This window comes from Hyla sarda, chromosome 5, assembly GCF_029499605.1.
Source record: "Hyla sarda isolate aHylSar1 chromosome 5, aHylSar1.hap1, whole genome shotgun sequence".
In the NCBI taxonomy this organism is placed as follows: Eukaryota; Metazoa; Chordata; class Amphibia; order Anura; family Hylidae; genus Hyla; species Hyla sarda.
In genome coordinates, this window is record NC_079193.1 from 234,110,916 (window position 1) to 234,123,418 (window position 12,503).

Consider the following 12,503-nt stretch of genomic DNA (forward strand, 5'->3'; position numbering starts at 1 on the left):
TATATATATATGTATATAGAGGTGAAAATAAGAAATAAATAAGGAATGCAATATAACGTTCTAACATACAGATTCAGTTCATTGTTACTACAGCAGTCATTTTTATAAACAACACACTTGAGCGCCTGCCTCCAGTGTCTACAGGGATAATCCACAAATTGTTCATGCCTAAAAACTATTTATATCATTCGAGCTCTCAGCCATTAACAAAATGGGTTAGATTATATATGCCCAGATGGGTACCAATTCTTTCCTTGTATTCACATTAAGGTTTGTAGATAATCTGTCCATGAGCATTATCTCCATTTCATCAGTGGAGCTTCAGTATGTAATATTCAGTTACTTACATAATGATATGTTTTTAGATCCCCCCTCTAGTATTGGACTTTCTTAGCTTTGCTTATAGATCACTAAAGGGATCCAAAAAAAAACCTTGTTTCCCATATATATAAAATATAACTTTTTTAATGAGTCATTTCTCACACTAAGGACATATAGATTAAAAATACAGTGCCATTCTCTCCATACAATATTCCTTGTCTATAACTGATGCCAGCCTGGCTATCTGACACTAACTAAATGGTCACCGCATGCACCTGCAGTGTGCTATGCGGTATGGGGACAGCAATGTGTTTAAAGTCAACACTCAGCCCCCCTCGTCATGTTTCACTGCAAACGCAGCTTTGTCAAGAGGACAACGGGCACTCTTGACAAAGCTGCGTTTGCAGCGAAACATGTCGAGGGGGGCTGAGTGTTGATTTTAAAGGGGTATTCCAGGAAAAAACTTTTTTATATATATCAACTGGCTCCAGAAAGTTAAACGGATTTTTAAATTACTTCTATTAAAAAATCTTAATCATTTCAGTACTTATGAGCTTCTGAAGTTAAGGTTGTTCTTTTCTGTCTAAGTGCTCTCTGATGACAAGTGTCTCGGGAACCGCCCAGTTTAGAAGCAAATGCCCATAGCAAACCTCTTCTAAACTGGGCGGTTCCCAAGACATGTGTCATCAGAGAGCACCTAGACAGAAAAGAACAACCTTAACTTCAGAAGCTCATAAGTACTGAAAGGATTAAGATTTTTTAATAGAAGTAATTTACAAATCTGTTTTAACTTTCTGGAGCCAGTTGAGATTTATATATATATATATATATATATATATATATATATATATATATATAAAAGTTTTTTCCTGGATAACCCCTTTAATAAAGTTATATTTTATATTTGGGAAACAAGGTTTTTTTGGACCACTTTGGTGATCTATAAGTATGCAAGATTAATTTACCCGCCATATATAGGTCTAGTGTATGGTAGGACTTTCTTAGCTGGCTCTGTGTGCGGAAGGATTTCTATTTAATGACAATGACATTTCCACTTTACAAGGACACACTGGGTAAATGTTAGTGCATTTCAAGCTGGTGATCACAGTAAACATGCAGAATGGGACATAGGTCATTATTTCTAAACTGTTGTCGATATTCCCCTGAGTCGGCGCTCAGTATCAGACATCACCGGCTATTAAACAGAGCCCATAAAATCTTTACATGCACAATGTAAATTACTGTCAACGGCCGCCACATGGTGTTGTGTAATGTACAATAGCTATAGCGATGTTAGATGTTTTCTCATTAGCATTAGCATTGTCTCTTGGTAGAGAACATATAACAAGAAGCTGACTGTTGCTGTATATTCAGTGTCTGACTAAAGACCAAAAGCTGACTACTATGCATTGTAATTGTGTTATGTGGAATTCTATTAAACATATTGGAATCTCTGTATATCTGGAGAAATTAGCTAAGAAAAACAAGATGTGGCACATAGCAACTAATGGCATCATGCCCCCTTGTATGACAGGTTTAGAAAACTAAAGATTGGTGCCATATGTTACTTTGTAATTTCCTATTGATTGGTACTCCAAATGTAATAAAAGTAGTACAAGCAATGGCTAAATAGGAAGAGACTGGTAATAGTGCAAAGTTACATATAATGTAATATGGCTTCACAAAAGAAATGTTCAAATTATGATTACAAAACATCTGGCTGTATAAAAAGAACCCTAATAAATAGAAAGAAACGACATTCTCCATAAAAAATAACCTGCCTCAAAACAGTGCATATTCTGATGCGTTTAATATAAGGGTGTGAATAGAGGTATGCACCCTTCTACAAACATATAGTAAAATTCTTCAGCTTTGTAATGATACAATAAAACATGCAGATTCAAGTATCAAGGTAGCATTGTAGAACAGGGGTTAGCCTCTTCAGTTTAGTCTTCAGCAACAACCTCCTTCTGCTCATCTTCAGTAGGAGTGGAGACCTTCTCCAAAAGTCTTGATGATGTTGGCCTTGGAAGGGAATATTCAGCCTACAAAAATGTGTACATATATATAAGATACATATATAAATAACCACACATCATTAACTAGTCTAAATCTATAGAAAATAAACAATTAAAGAAGCATTCCACATTTATTTCCCATATACTGCTAACTTAACTGCAAGCCTCCCCTGCAGCTAGGTCATGTGATTTCCAGTCTGACAATGAGAAAATGACATGCACTAATATGTTGACAGGGTGTCAGTTTCTCTTATGTGTCTGCCTTCCTATGAACTACAGGATTATATCAACACCTATCAGATCCCTCCTGGCAGCTTTACGACCCCTCCCATTCCAACCCAGATCCATCCTCCATGTTCCTCTTTTTTCTCTCAGAGATCAGGAGTGCAGTGATATAGAGTGGGGCAAAAAAAAGTATTTAGTCAGCCACCAATTGTGCAAGTTCTCCCACTTAAAAAGATGAGAGAAGCTTGTAATTTTCATCATAGGTATACCTCAACCATGAGAGACATAATGAGAAAAAAAAAATCCATAAAATCACATTAAAATAACAAAAGTTCATCTCAATACTTTGTTATATACCCTTTGTTGGCAATGACAGAGGTCAAACGTTTTCTGTAAGTCTTCACAAGGTTTTCACACACTGTTGCTGGTATTTTGGCTCCAAACACGATAAGTTGAGTTTTTACAAGAAGTTCTACTTTGGTTTCATCTGACCATATGACATTCTCCCAATCATCCAAATGCTCTCTAGAAAACTTCAGACAGGCCCGGACATGTACTGGCTTAAGCAGGGGGACACATCTGGCAATGCATGATTTGAGTCCCTGGTGGCGTAGTGTGTTACTGATGGTAGCCTTTGTGACTTTGGTTCCAGCTCTCTGCAGGTCATTCACTATGTCCCTCGTGTGGTTCTGGGATTTTTGCTCACCTTTCTTGTGATCATTTTGACACCACGGGGTGAGATCTTGCGTGGAGCCCCAGATCAAGGGAGATTATCAGTGGTCTTGTATGTCTTCCATTTTCTAATAATTGCTCCCACAGTTGATTTCTTCACACCAAGCTGCTTGCCTATTGCAGATTCAGTCTTCCCAGCCTGGTACAGGTCTACAATTTTGTTTCTGGTGTCCTTCGACAGCTCTTTGGTCTTCGCCATAGTGGAGTTTGGAGTGTGACTGTTTGAGATTGTGGACAGGTGTTTTTTTATACTGATAACAAGTTCAAACAGGTGCCATTAATACAGGTAACGAGTGGAGGACAGAGGAGACTCTTAAAGAAGAAGTTACAGGTCTTTGAGAGTCAGAAATCTTGCTTGTTTGTAGGTGACCAAAAACGTATTTTCCACCAACATTTGCATATAAATTCTTAAAAAATCAGACAATGATTTTATGGATTTTTTTTTTCTTATTATGTCTCTCATAGTTAAGGTATAACTATGATGTAAATTACAGGCCTCTCATTTTTATAAGTGGGAGAACTTGCACAATTGGTGGCTGACTAAATACTTTTTTGCCCCACTGTAAATGAAGTTGTATATGAAATGTATATAACACAGATAAGCCCCTATTTCATTTTAAATTAATCCACCTCTATCTACTATACCCTGAATGGACAACCAAAAATAAATAAAAATAAAAAATCACCATACAACAGGCCTAAAATAGTACATGTATTGCATATAATATATATATATATATATATATATATATATATATATATATACCGTATTTATCGGGGTATACCACGCACCGGCCTATAACACGCACCCTCATTTTACCAAGGATATTTGGGTAAAAAAAGTTTTTTACCCAAATATCCATGATAAAATGAGGGTGCGTGTGTGCGCGTGTATACCCCGATATACCCCCAGGAAAGGCAGGGGGAGAGAGGCCGTCGCTGCCCGCTTCTCTCCACCTGCCTTTCCTGGGGTCTAGAGCGCTGCTGTCGGCCCTTTTCACCCCTTGGTTATCGGCTCCGCTGCCCGTTCTGTCCCCCTGACTATCGGTGCCGGCGCCGATAGCCAGGGAGAGAGAAGCGGCGCCGACAGCCAGGGGGAGAGAAGGGGCAGCGGCACCCATTGCCGGCGCCGCTGCCCCGTGGCCTCCCCCCATCCCCGGTGACATAATTACCTGAGTCGGGTCCGCGCTGCTCCAGGCCTCCGTCGTGCGTCCCCAGCGTCGTTGCTATGCACGGCGCGGCGCTCTGACGTCATGCGCCACGCCGTTCAGCGCATAGCAATGACGCCGGGGACGCACGACGGAGGCCTGGAGCAGCGCGGACCCGACTCAGGTAATTATGCCACCGGGGATGGGGGGAGGCAACGGGGCAGCGGCGCCGGCAATGGGTGCCGCTGCCCCTTCTCTCCCCCTGGCTGTCGGCGCCGCTTCTCTCTCCCTGGCTATCGGCGCCGGCACCGATAGTCAGGGGGACAGAACGGGCAGCGGCGCCGATAACCAGGGGGTGAAAAGGGCCGACAGCATCGCTCTAGACCCCAGGAAAGGCAGGGGGAGAGAAGCGGGCAGCGACGGCCTCTCTCCCCCTGCCTTTCCTGGGGGTGTATCGGCGTATAACACGCACACAGACTTTAGGCTAAAAAATTTAGCCTAAAAAGTGCGTGTTATACGCCGATAAATACGGTGTATATATATATATATATATATATATATATATATATATACTGTTCACCAGATTCAACCTCTCACAGATCTAGCTAGCTTGTGCTGATCAAGTCAAACCAAAACCTTTGAGCAATTGAGAATAATATAACCCAAATAGATTAATAATTCCTTCCTGACCCCTCAAGGACAGATATACTCTACATGAACATATTTTATACTTTTGTCTTATTAATGTTAATTCTCGATATGATTAGTCATAGAGAAAGTGGAATTTTGCCATTTCTCCCTCTTGACATTCCAGACATCTTTAGATAACCTCTTTACTGGCCATTAAAAGGTAATAGAAGTGATCCATCACTCTTGAACTCTGTCCATTAGCCAAAGCTACAAAGAACATCTCAGTTAGATACATAGAGTGCCCATCATGAGAAGTTTGATGCAGTTTAATGCTTTAGATCTCTTTTAATGTCACTTGAGATAAATAGAATACCTGTTTAAGGCTTCTTATAGCAATAAAATCTGATGAGTTCTCCATAATAAACAACCAGACAAACCATTTAGCCTCACTGCAGAGAGATAATCTCCAAATAAATGGTCTACCTGCCAAATTATTAGATTGAACATTAATATATTAATCTCATACTAATAAAACTACCTATAGTAGCCTACATGTAAAACATAGGGCCAATGGTACTTATAATAAAAATAACTGAATAAATATTATATCCCGACCAATCTCTATGGCTTAAAGAATCCAAATGTTGGATATATGACCTCACAAATATCAACAGGCCATGGAATCTAACAGTGCTATGTCTGCCTCTCCGCCTGGACCTTTAGAAATCTGCCCCCAAAAAAGGAGCCAGAGAAGACATTTTATTGCCCCTGCGGGAACTGCAAAAGCAGGTAAACAGCTTATATTCACCTGCCTTTGCTTTTTTGGCTGCTCCCATGTTTCCATGTTTTAGCAGACTCCTTTTGGGACCCTGCTACTCTGCTGCCTATGTATGGTATGGTGGGAATCCGAAGGCTTCGGGGGTTTATTATGCATTGTATCACAAAACTTAGAACTGCATCCTTAGCAATTTCGCAATGATCATACTAAGGTAGGTCATGTACTAAACCAAGATATAATCCAACGTCCTTTAAAATGATTCGTTTCCCATAAGATTTGTATATTGACACACATATTCTTACAAGTTTCAGGCTGCAGTTCAAGTTTAGTAATTTTCTTTCCCATGTAGATATATTGCTCTCTACAGAAGCTCTGACTTAGGCATTGCCTTTATGGAAATAGAACTGTCATCGCTAAAATCCTTCTTAAAGGAGTACTCCACTGGCCAGCGTTCGGAAGTAAATGTTCCATTGGAAGGGTGTGATGGCCGTCATGCCCCCTCCCATAGATTTGCATTGAGGGGGAGTGGCCGACCCCCGCAGTGCGAAAAGAGCATTCAGAACATTTACGTCCGAACGCTGGCCAGTGGAGTACCCCTTTAAAACAAGTCAAAATGAGGCTCAGTAGTGTGTGTGGCCTCCACGTGCCCGTATGACCTCCATACAATGCCTGGGCATGCTCCTGATGAGGTGGCGGACTGTGTGGACAGTCTGTGGTGCAACATGGCTTTGGTGGATGAAGCGAGACATGATGTCCCAGATGTGTTCAATCGGATTCAGGTTTGGGGAACAGCCGGGCCAGTCCATAGCATCAATACCTTCCTCTTGCAGGAACTGCTGACACACTCCAGCCACATGAGGTCTAGCATTGTCTTGCATTAGGAGGAACCCAGGGCCAACCGCACCAGCATATGGTCTCACAAGGGGTCTAAGGATCTCATCTCGGTACCTAATGGCAGTCAGGCTACATCTGACAAGCACATGGAGGGCTGTGCGGCCCCCCAAAGAAATGCCACCCCACACCATTACAGACCCACCGCCAAACCGGTCATGATGGAGGATGGTGCAGGCAGCAGAACGTTCTCCACGGTGTCTCCAGACTCTGTAATGTCTGTCACATGTGCTCAGTGTGGACCTGCTTTCATCTGTGAAGAGCAGAGGGCACCAGTGGCGAATTTGCCAATCTTGGTGTTCTCTGGCAAATACCAAACGTCCGCAGGCTGTAAGTACAACCTCCACCTGTGGACGTTGGGCCCTCATATCACCCTCATGGAGTCTGTTTTTGACCGTTTGAGTGGACACATGCACAATTGTGGCCTGCTGGAGGTCATTTTGCAGGGCTCTGGCAGTGCTCCTTCTGCTCCTCCTTGCACAAAGGCTGAGGTAGCGGTCCTGCTGCTGGGTTGTCCTCCTACAGCTTCCTTCACATCTCCTGATGTACTGGTCTGTCTCTTGGTAGAACCTCCATGCTCTGGACACTATGCTGACACAGAAAAACCTTCTTGCCACAGCTCGCATTGATGTGCCATCCTGGATGAGCTGCACAACTGAGCCACTTGTGTGGGTTGTTACTCCGTCTCATGCTACCACTAAAGTGATATAGGAGGGAGCATATGATGCGTGTAGACCTATGTGTAATATTCAATTGGCAATAGGAAAAAACACTAGGATACTTAAAAACATACTTTTATTGGTGTACATTTGTTATATAGGCACAAAAAATTCATACATTTAAACAAAAGAAGGTACAATGCAATGTTTGTAAAATTCTTCACAAACCTAGCTTGTCCTATTTTTAGGATAGTTTGCTAGAGTAAGGCTATACTGGCCCTACTAGTCGCATAGGACCCCCTACCTGCTACTGCAGGGAGGCCTTCCTAGAGAACGCCAACCTGCAACAGGAACCTCCTATCTCTCCCTGGTTCTGGAGGGAATGGAGGCACCGGGTGCAGTACGTATAGCACGTCACCAGCAAAAAATCAGCCGGTTTGTAGACCTCAGCTGAATTATTCGGTGAGTATACAACTGTAAGCACATCAAATTGGTACAATGATTGCATACAGATATAGTACAAATTAGAACCACATATTTCCAACGCGTTTCGTTGCGGCACAATTTCAGGCGTCGCAACTCTTCAGGGACAAGTGTTTGGAGAGCAGGAGTATAGTTTCTCCCGTCACCTATCTCACTGAATAGTAGTATGATCGTGATACGACATAGAGGTATAGATAGATATTCTGATGTGCTTAGATAATGAAGGCCCAGATGAAGTTATGTGGGTAATGGTCCAAGGGCTTGTGTTCCCTCTTGTATATAGATAAATACCGTCCTGGAATTAAATAGAGATTCTGTATATAGAGTGTTGTTTTATACACATTGTTTGAGATTTTGAATAATGTTTAAAGCCTACCTTAAATTGGTACGGCAAATGTGTAGGTGCAGAGGCGATACTTGCATGGATACAATGGTTTAATATGATTTTAGTTTGTATTGTTGTAGGCTGGTAGAGGTAAGCCTAACAGGGAGGAACATAATATTATTACACTATCAAAGGTTGGGTTGGTATAGTGACAGGGGAAATAGATAAATGTATTATTTACCTAGTATGTGAGGGCACAGGGCATTTACCCACAGGATGAGGTTTCCACATTCAAAATAGGGCAATATCTGTGGGTAAATAGATGGGTGAACTAGATGGGTAAAACAGTGGGAGTGCCAGGTTATGCAGAGTGGTATACATATAAATAATTAATTATAGATGTCCTACCATATGGCGTCCTTGGGATAGTTTAGGGAGCCATTAGGATGCAGGTACCTGCCTACAGGACAAAGTAAATTACTTAAGGCATGGTTTAAAACTAGATAGGCATAGATAATAGGAAAATAGGATAAATTACTTACAGTCAGCTGATTCGGTGGTCAGCAAATGCAGGGGTGCAGGATGGCGCGGCATCTACCTAGTGCCGGCACCTTGCTTATTTATAGCTCCCCGGCGTGCGGGCGTGTATGCGCCAAACGGAAGTGAGATCACTTCAGGTTTGCGCATTACTGTGGAACGCATAATGACATGCTGAGTGCGCGCAAGCGCAGTGCTGTCATGCGCTCCACCGTGGAACGCATCGGGGAGGGGGCGGATGCTCCACAGTGGGGCGCATCCGATGCGCACACTCCCGTCGGCCATAGTTTGGTTGCGCTCCACAGTGGGACGCATATAAAGAACACATGAGAGGCAGAGTCGGCAAAATCAGTATATTTAACCGCCGGTTTATCTCATTGTAAGGGTACAGTGATCTCTAGGTCGGCATTATCTATGCATTTAACCGCGGGTTTGTCTGCCTCATTAAAAGGGTGCAGTGATCTCTATCTGGTGTTATTTAAGGGTGCTACTCTTATTCTGGTCTCCCAGCTATTATATGAGGTTGATAGGCTAAAAGGACGATTATAAAAGGGGACCTGGGGGGTAAAGGAGAGTCAGGGGGAGGGAAAGGGGAGGGGGGTGTGGGTAAGGATCAGGGAGGAGTGGGCCATTACCTAGATGTTTAACATATGTGTAGAGTACATGTATGATAACTGGGTACTCTTAAGGATGCACTAGTTAAACAGTCGGTTATATATATAATTAAATGAAGCTGGCAAAATTTAATTGTTCATTCAGTCCATTTGGATATACCGTGCCAAGAGTAAAAATCCAGCGTGTTTCTTTCTGTGTTACAATTTGATCGATTTCTCCTTTTCTTATTCCCATCTGGATTGTTTCAAGGGCTTTGAAAGAGATACATGTAAGATCTCCATTATGTTTCTCATTCACGTGTCTGGCCACTGGTTTGTCTCTTTGGTTATTTACATCTCCTATGTGTTCTAGGATGCGTACTTTGAATTCTCTTATAGTTTTTCCTATGTATCTTGCACCACATGTGCAGATGCAGATATATACCACGAACTTAGTGCGGCAATTAGCAAAGGTCCTGGCGGGGAAAGTCTGGTTCAAGTGCGCATCTGTATAACTAGGGCCTGGATTTATGAACCGGCATGCCCGGCACTTACCGCACTTGAAAGTGCCGGGTCTTCTTTGTTCTAACCATGTTGATGTTATTGGTGGTTCATAATGGCTCTTAACTAGTCTATCTTTTAGATTACGTCCCCTTCTATATGTAATAGAAGGGGTACTGGAGAGTGTGTCTTTTAGATCCGGATCCATTAGGAGGATATTCCAGTGTTGAGTGATGATGTTCCGAATTTCTGTCGATGCGTCGTCAAAGGTCCCTATAAGCCGAGTGATTTTCTTTTCAATATCCCGGTTTCTAGGTGTAAGTAGAGTATTCCTAGGTGATTTTAGTGCACTTTCCATAGCTTCTATCAAGTATTTTTTGGGATATCCTCGTTCGGAGAAGCGAGCTGATAGAGCCCTTGCCTCTCTTTGATACTCCTCGGTTGAAGAACAGTTTCTTCGTAGCCGTAGGAATTGACCCTTTGGTATCCCCTTTCGTAGAGGTTTAGGATGTGCACTTTCCCATCTCAAAAGGGTGTTCCCGGCTGTTGGTTTACGATATAAGGATGTCTCTACTTTCCCATCAGTACCTCTTTATATTGTTACATCCAGAAAGGGAAGTGAGTCCTTCTGGAAGTCTGAGGTAAAGAATAAACCCACTGTGTTGGAATTGAGTGCAGACATGAATTCACCGAAATCTTTTTTGGAGCCTGCCCATATGATAAAAATATCATCGATGAAGCGTACCCATATTATGATAAATTGGGTCCATTTGCTGTATTCCTCAGTGAAGACTATGCAGTCCTCCAACCAGCCCAGGGTAAGGTTGGCGTAGCTCTGGGCACACGGGCTCCCCATGGCCGTACCCCTGAGCTGGTGGTAGTATATGGAATCAAAGATGAAGAAATTATGGGTAAGGATGTATTTCATGAGGTCTATTACAAATTTATTGTGGAGTTGGAGGTGTCTACTTCTTGTAGATAAGAAGTAGGAAATGGCATTGAGGCCCACATCATGTAGGATGGATGTATAGAGGGCCTCTACATCTATTGATGCCATGTACCATGATTTCTCCATTATCAATCCTTCCAGTTTCAGCAGAAGGTCTCTGGTATCTCGTAGATACGATGGTAGGGCTGTCACAAATGATCTTAGGATATGATCAACATATATGCCTAAGTTTTGGCACATTGAATTTATGCCTGAGACAATCGGTCTACACTTTAATGGATCCAACCCTTTATGTATTTTTGGTAGTCCATAAAAGGTGGCTACCTTTGGTGAGTTTGGGTATAGAAAAAGATATTCATTATTATCTATAAGATTTAAGGATTTTGCTTCCTGAAGTAATACGTATAGTTCTCGTTGGTATGTCGTGGTGGGGTCTCTTCTAAGTTTTTCATAGTTGTTTGGGTCATTTAGGATGGTAAGGCACATACTTTTATACTGTGTTGATGTGAGGATAATGATATTGCCCCCTTTGTCGGCGGGTTTTATTATAATTTCTTTGTTTTTTTTCCAGCTGAACCAAAGCTTCCTTCTCTCCTTTGGTGTAGTTTTGATATTTTCTTCTTCTTTCACTTGCATCCAGTTTCTTTAGGTCTTGTGCTATAAGTTGATTAAAAAATATCAATATTTGTGGTGTTTCCTTCTGGGGGAAATCTACGATTCACTGGTTTTAGGTTAGTGAATGGACCACTGGTGCTGTCTCTTTCACTTTCCGATAATAATGAAGATAATGTACGTGTACCAGCTAAATCTTCTATTTCAAGGCCTAGTTCTGCACAAGTTCTTCGGTCCACATGTTTGAAAAACTTATGCCAGCGCAGTTTTCGGCAGAACAGATTTAAGTCTTTGATCCAGGTGAAGCGGTCAAAACGAGTGGTAGGGACGAAGCTCAGTCCTTTCTTAATTAATGATAGTTCCGTTGTAGTTAAGGATTTTTGGGTAAGATTGATGATTGTGCATTCTACATTTTCCGTGCTCCGTGCTGCGGTCCCGCAGACTGTATGTCTGTGGCGGTTGCTGTAAAAAAGTTTCCGATGATGATGAGGAGGCAGCAGAAGATGATGAGGGTCCCTGTGGGATGGAGGTAGGTTCCGTTGTTCGACCAGTTGTTCGGTTTTGTCCTGACCCCGTTGGACCGATATTTGGAGGGATGGTCCTTCCTCTTCCGATTCCTTCCATGCGGGGGGCATCTCCTCCTCTCATCGGCATGTTGTTCGGCATTCCTCTTTTTTTGTATGAAAAACGTCCTCGTTGGCCTCGTCCGCGTGCTCTTCCTCTCGTCCATATTTCTCTTTGTGGGTTTATTTCTTCCCTATGTTCGGTGTCGGATCCTTCAACTTCTGATCCTGATTGTTCAGTATAAGAGTTTCGGATATTGCTATCTAGATGAGTGTAGGCTCGCTTCTCTCGAAACTCAGTTAGGTCACGGCGATACTGTTTATGTTTTCTTTCCTTAATGATATTTTTATATCTTTCTACATTTTGTTGGAACTCAGTTTCCTTTCTTATGAATTCAGGGTGATCTTTGAAAGCTAGAACAGTAGTTGTTAGTTCGTCTAGTTTCGTTTCAATAGCCGATAGAGTAAGTGTTTCCTCTTCAACTAGTAATTGCATAAATGCAATTGAGCTCTCGGTTGCTAGTCTTTCCCACTTTTC

At 42.2% G+C, this 12,503-nt stretch overlaps 1 protein-coding gene across 5 annotated transcripts in view; it reads right to left on the reverse strand.

Moving 5' to 3' along the window:
- Positions 1-1,172: 1,172 nt before the first annotated feature.
- DCDC2 (doublecortin domain containing 2) overlaps positions 1,173-12,503 on the reverse strand; it is a 195,970-nt gene continuing 184,639 nt past the window's right edge. For all 5 annotated transcript variants that reach the window (XM_056521305.1, XM_056521302.1, XM_056521303.1 and 2 more), the window contains one exon: positions 1,173-2,366. In XM_056521305.1, coding sequence (XP_056377280.1) covers positions 2,268-2,366 — 99 coding nt within the window. In that variant the 3' untranslated portion in view covers positions 1,173-2,267. The remainder of the gene's footprint in view (positions 2,367-12,503) is intronic.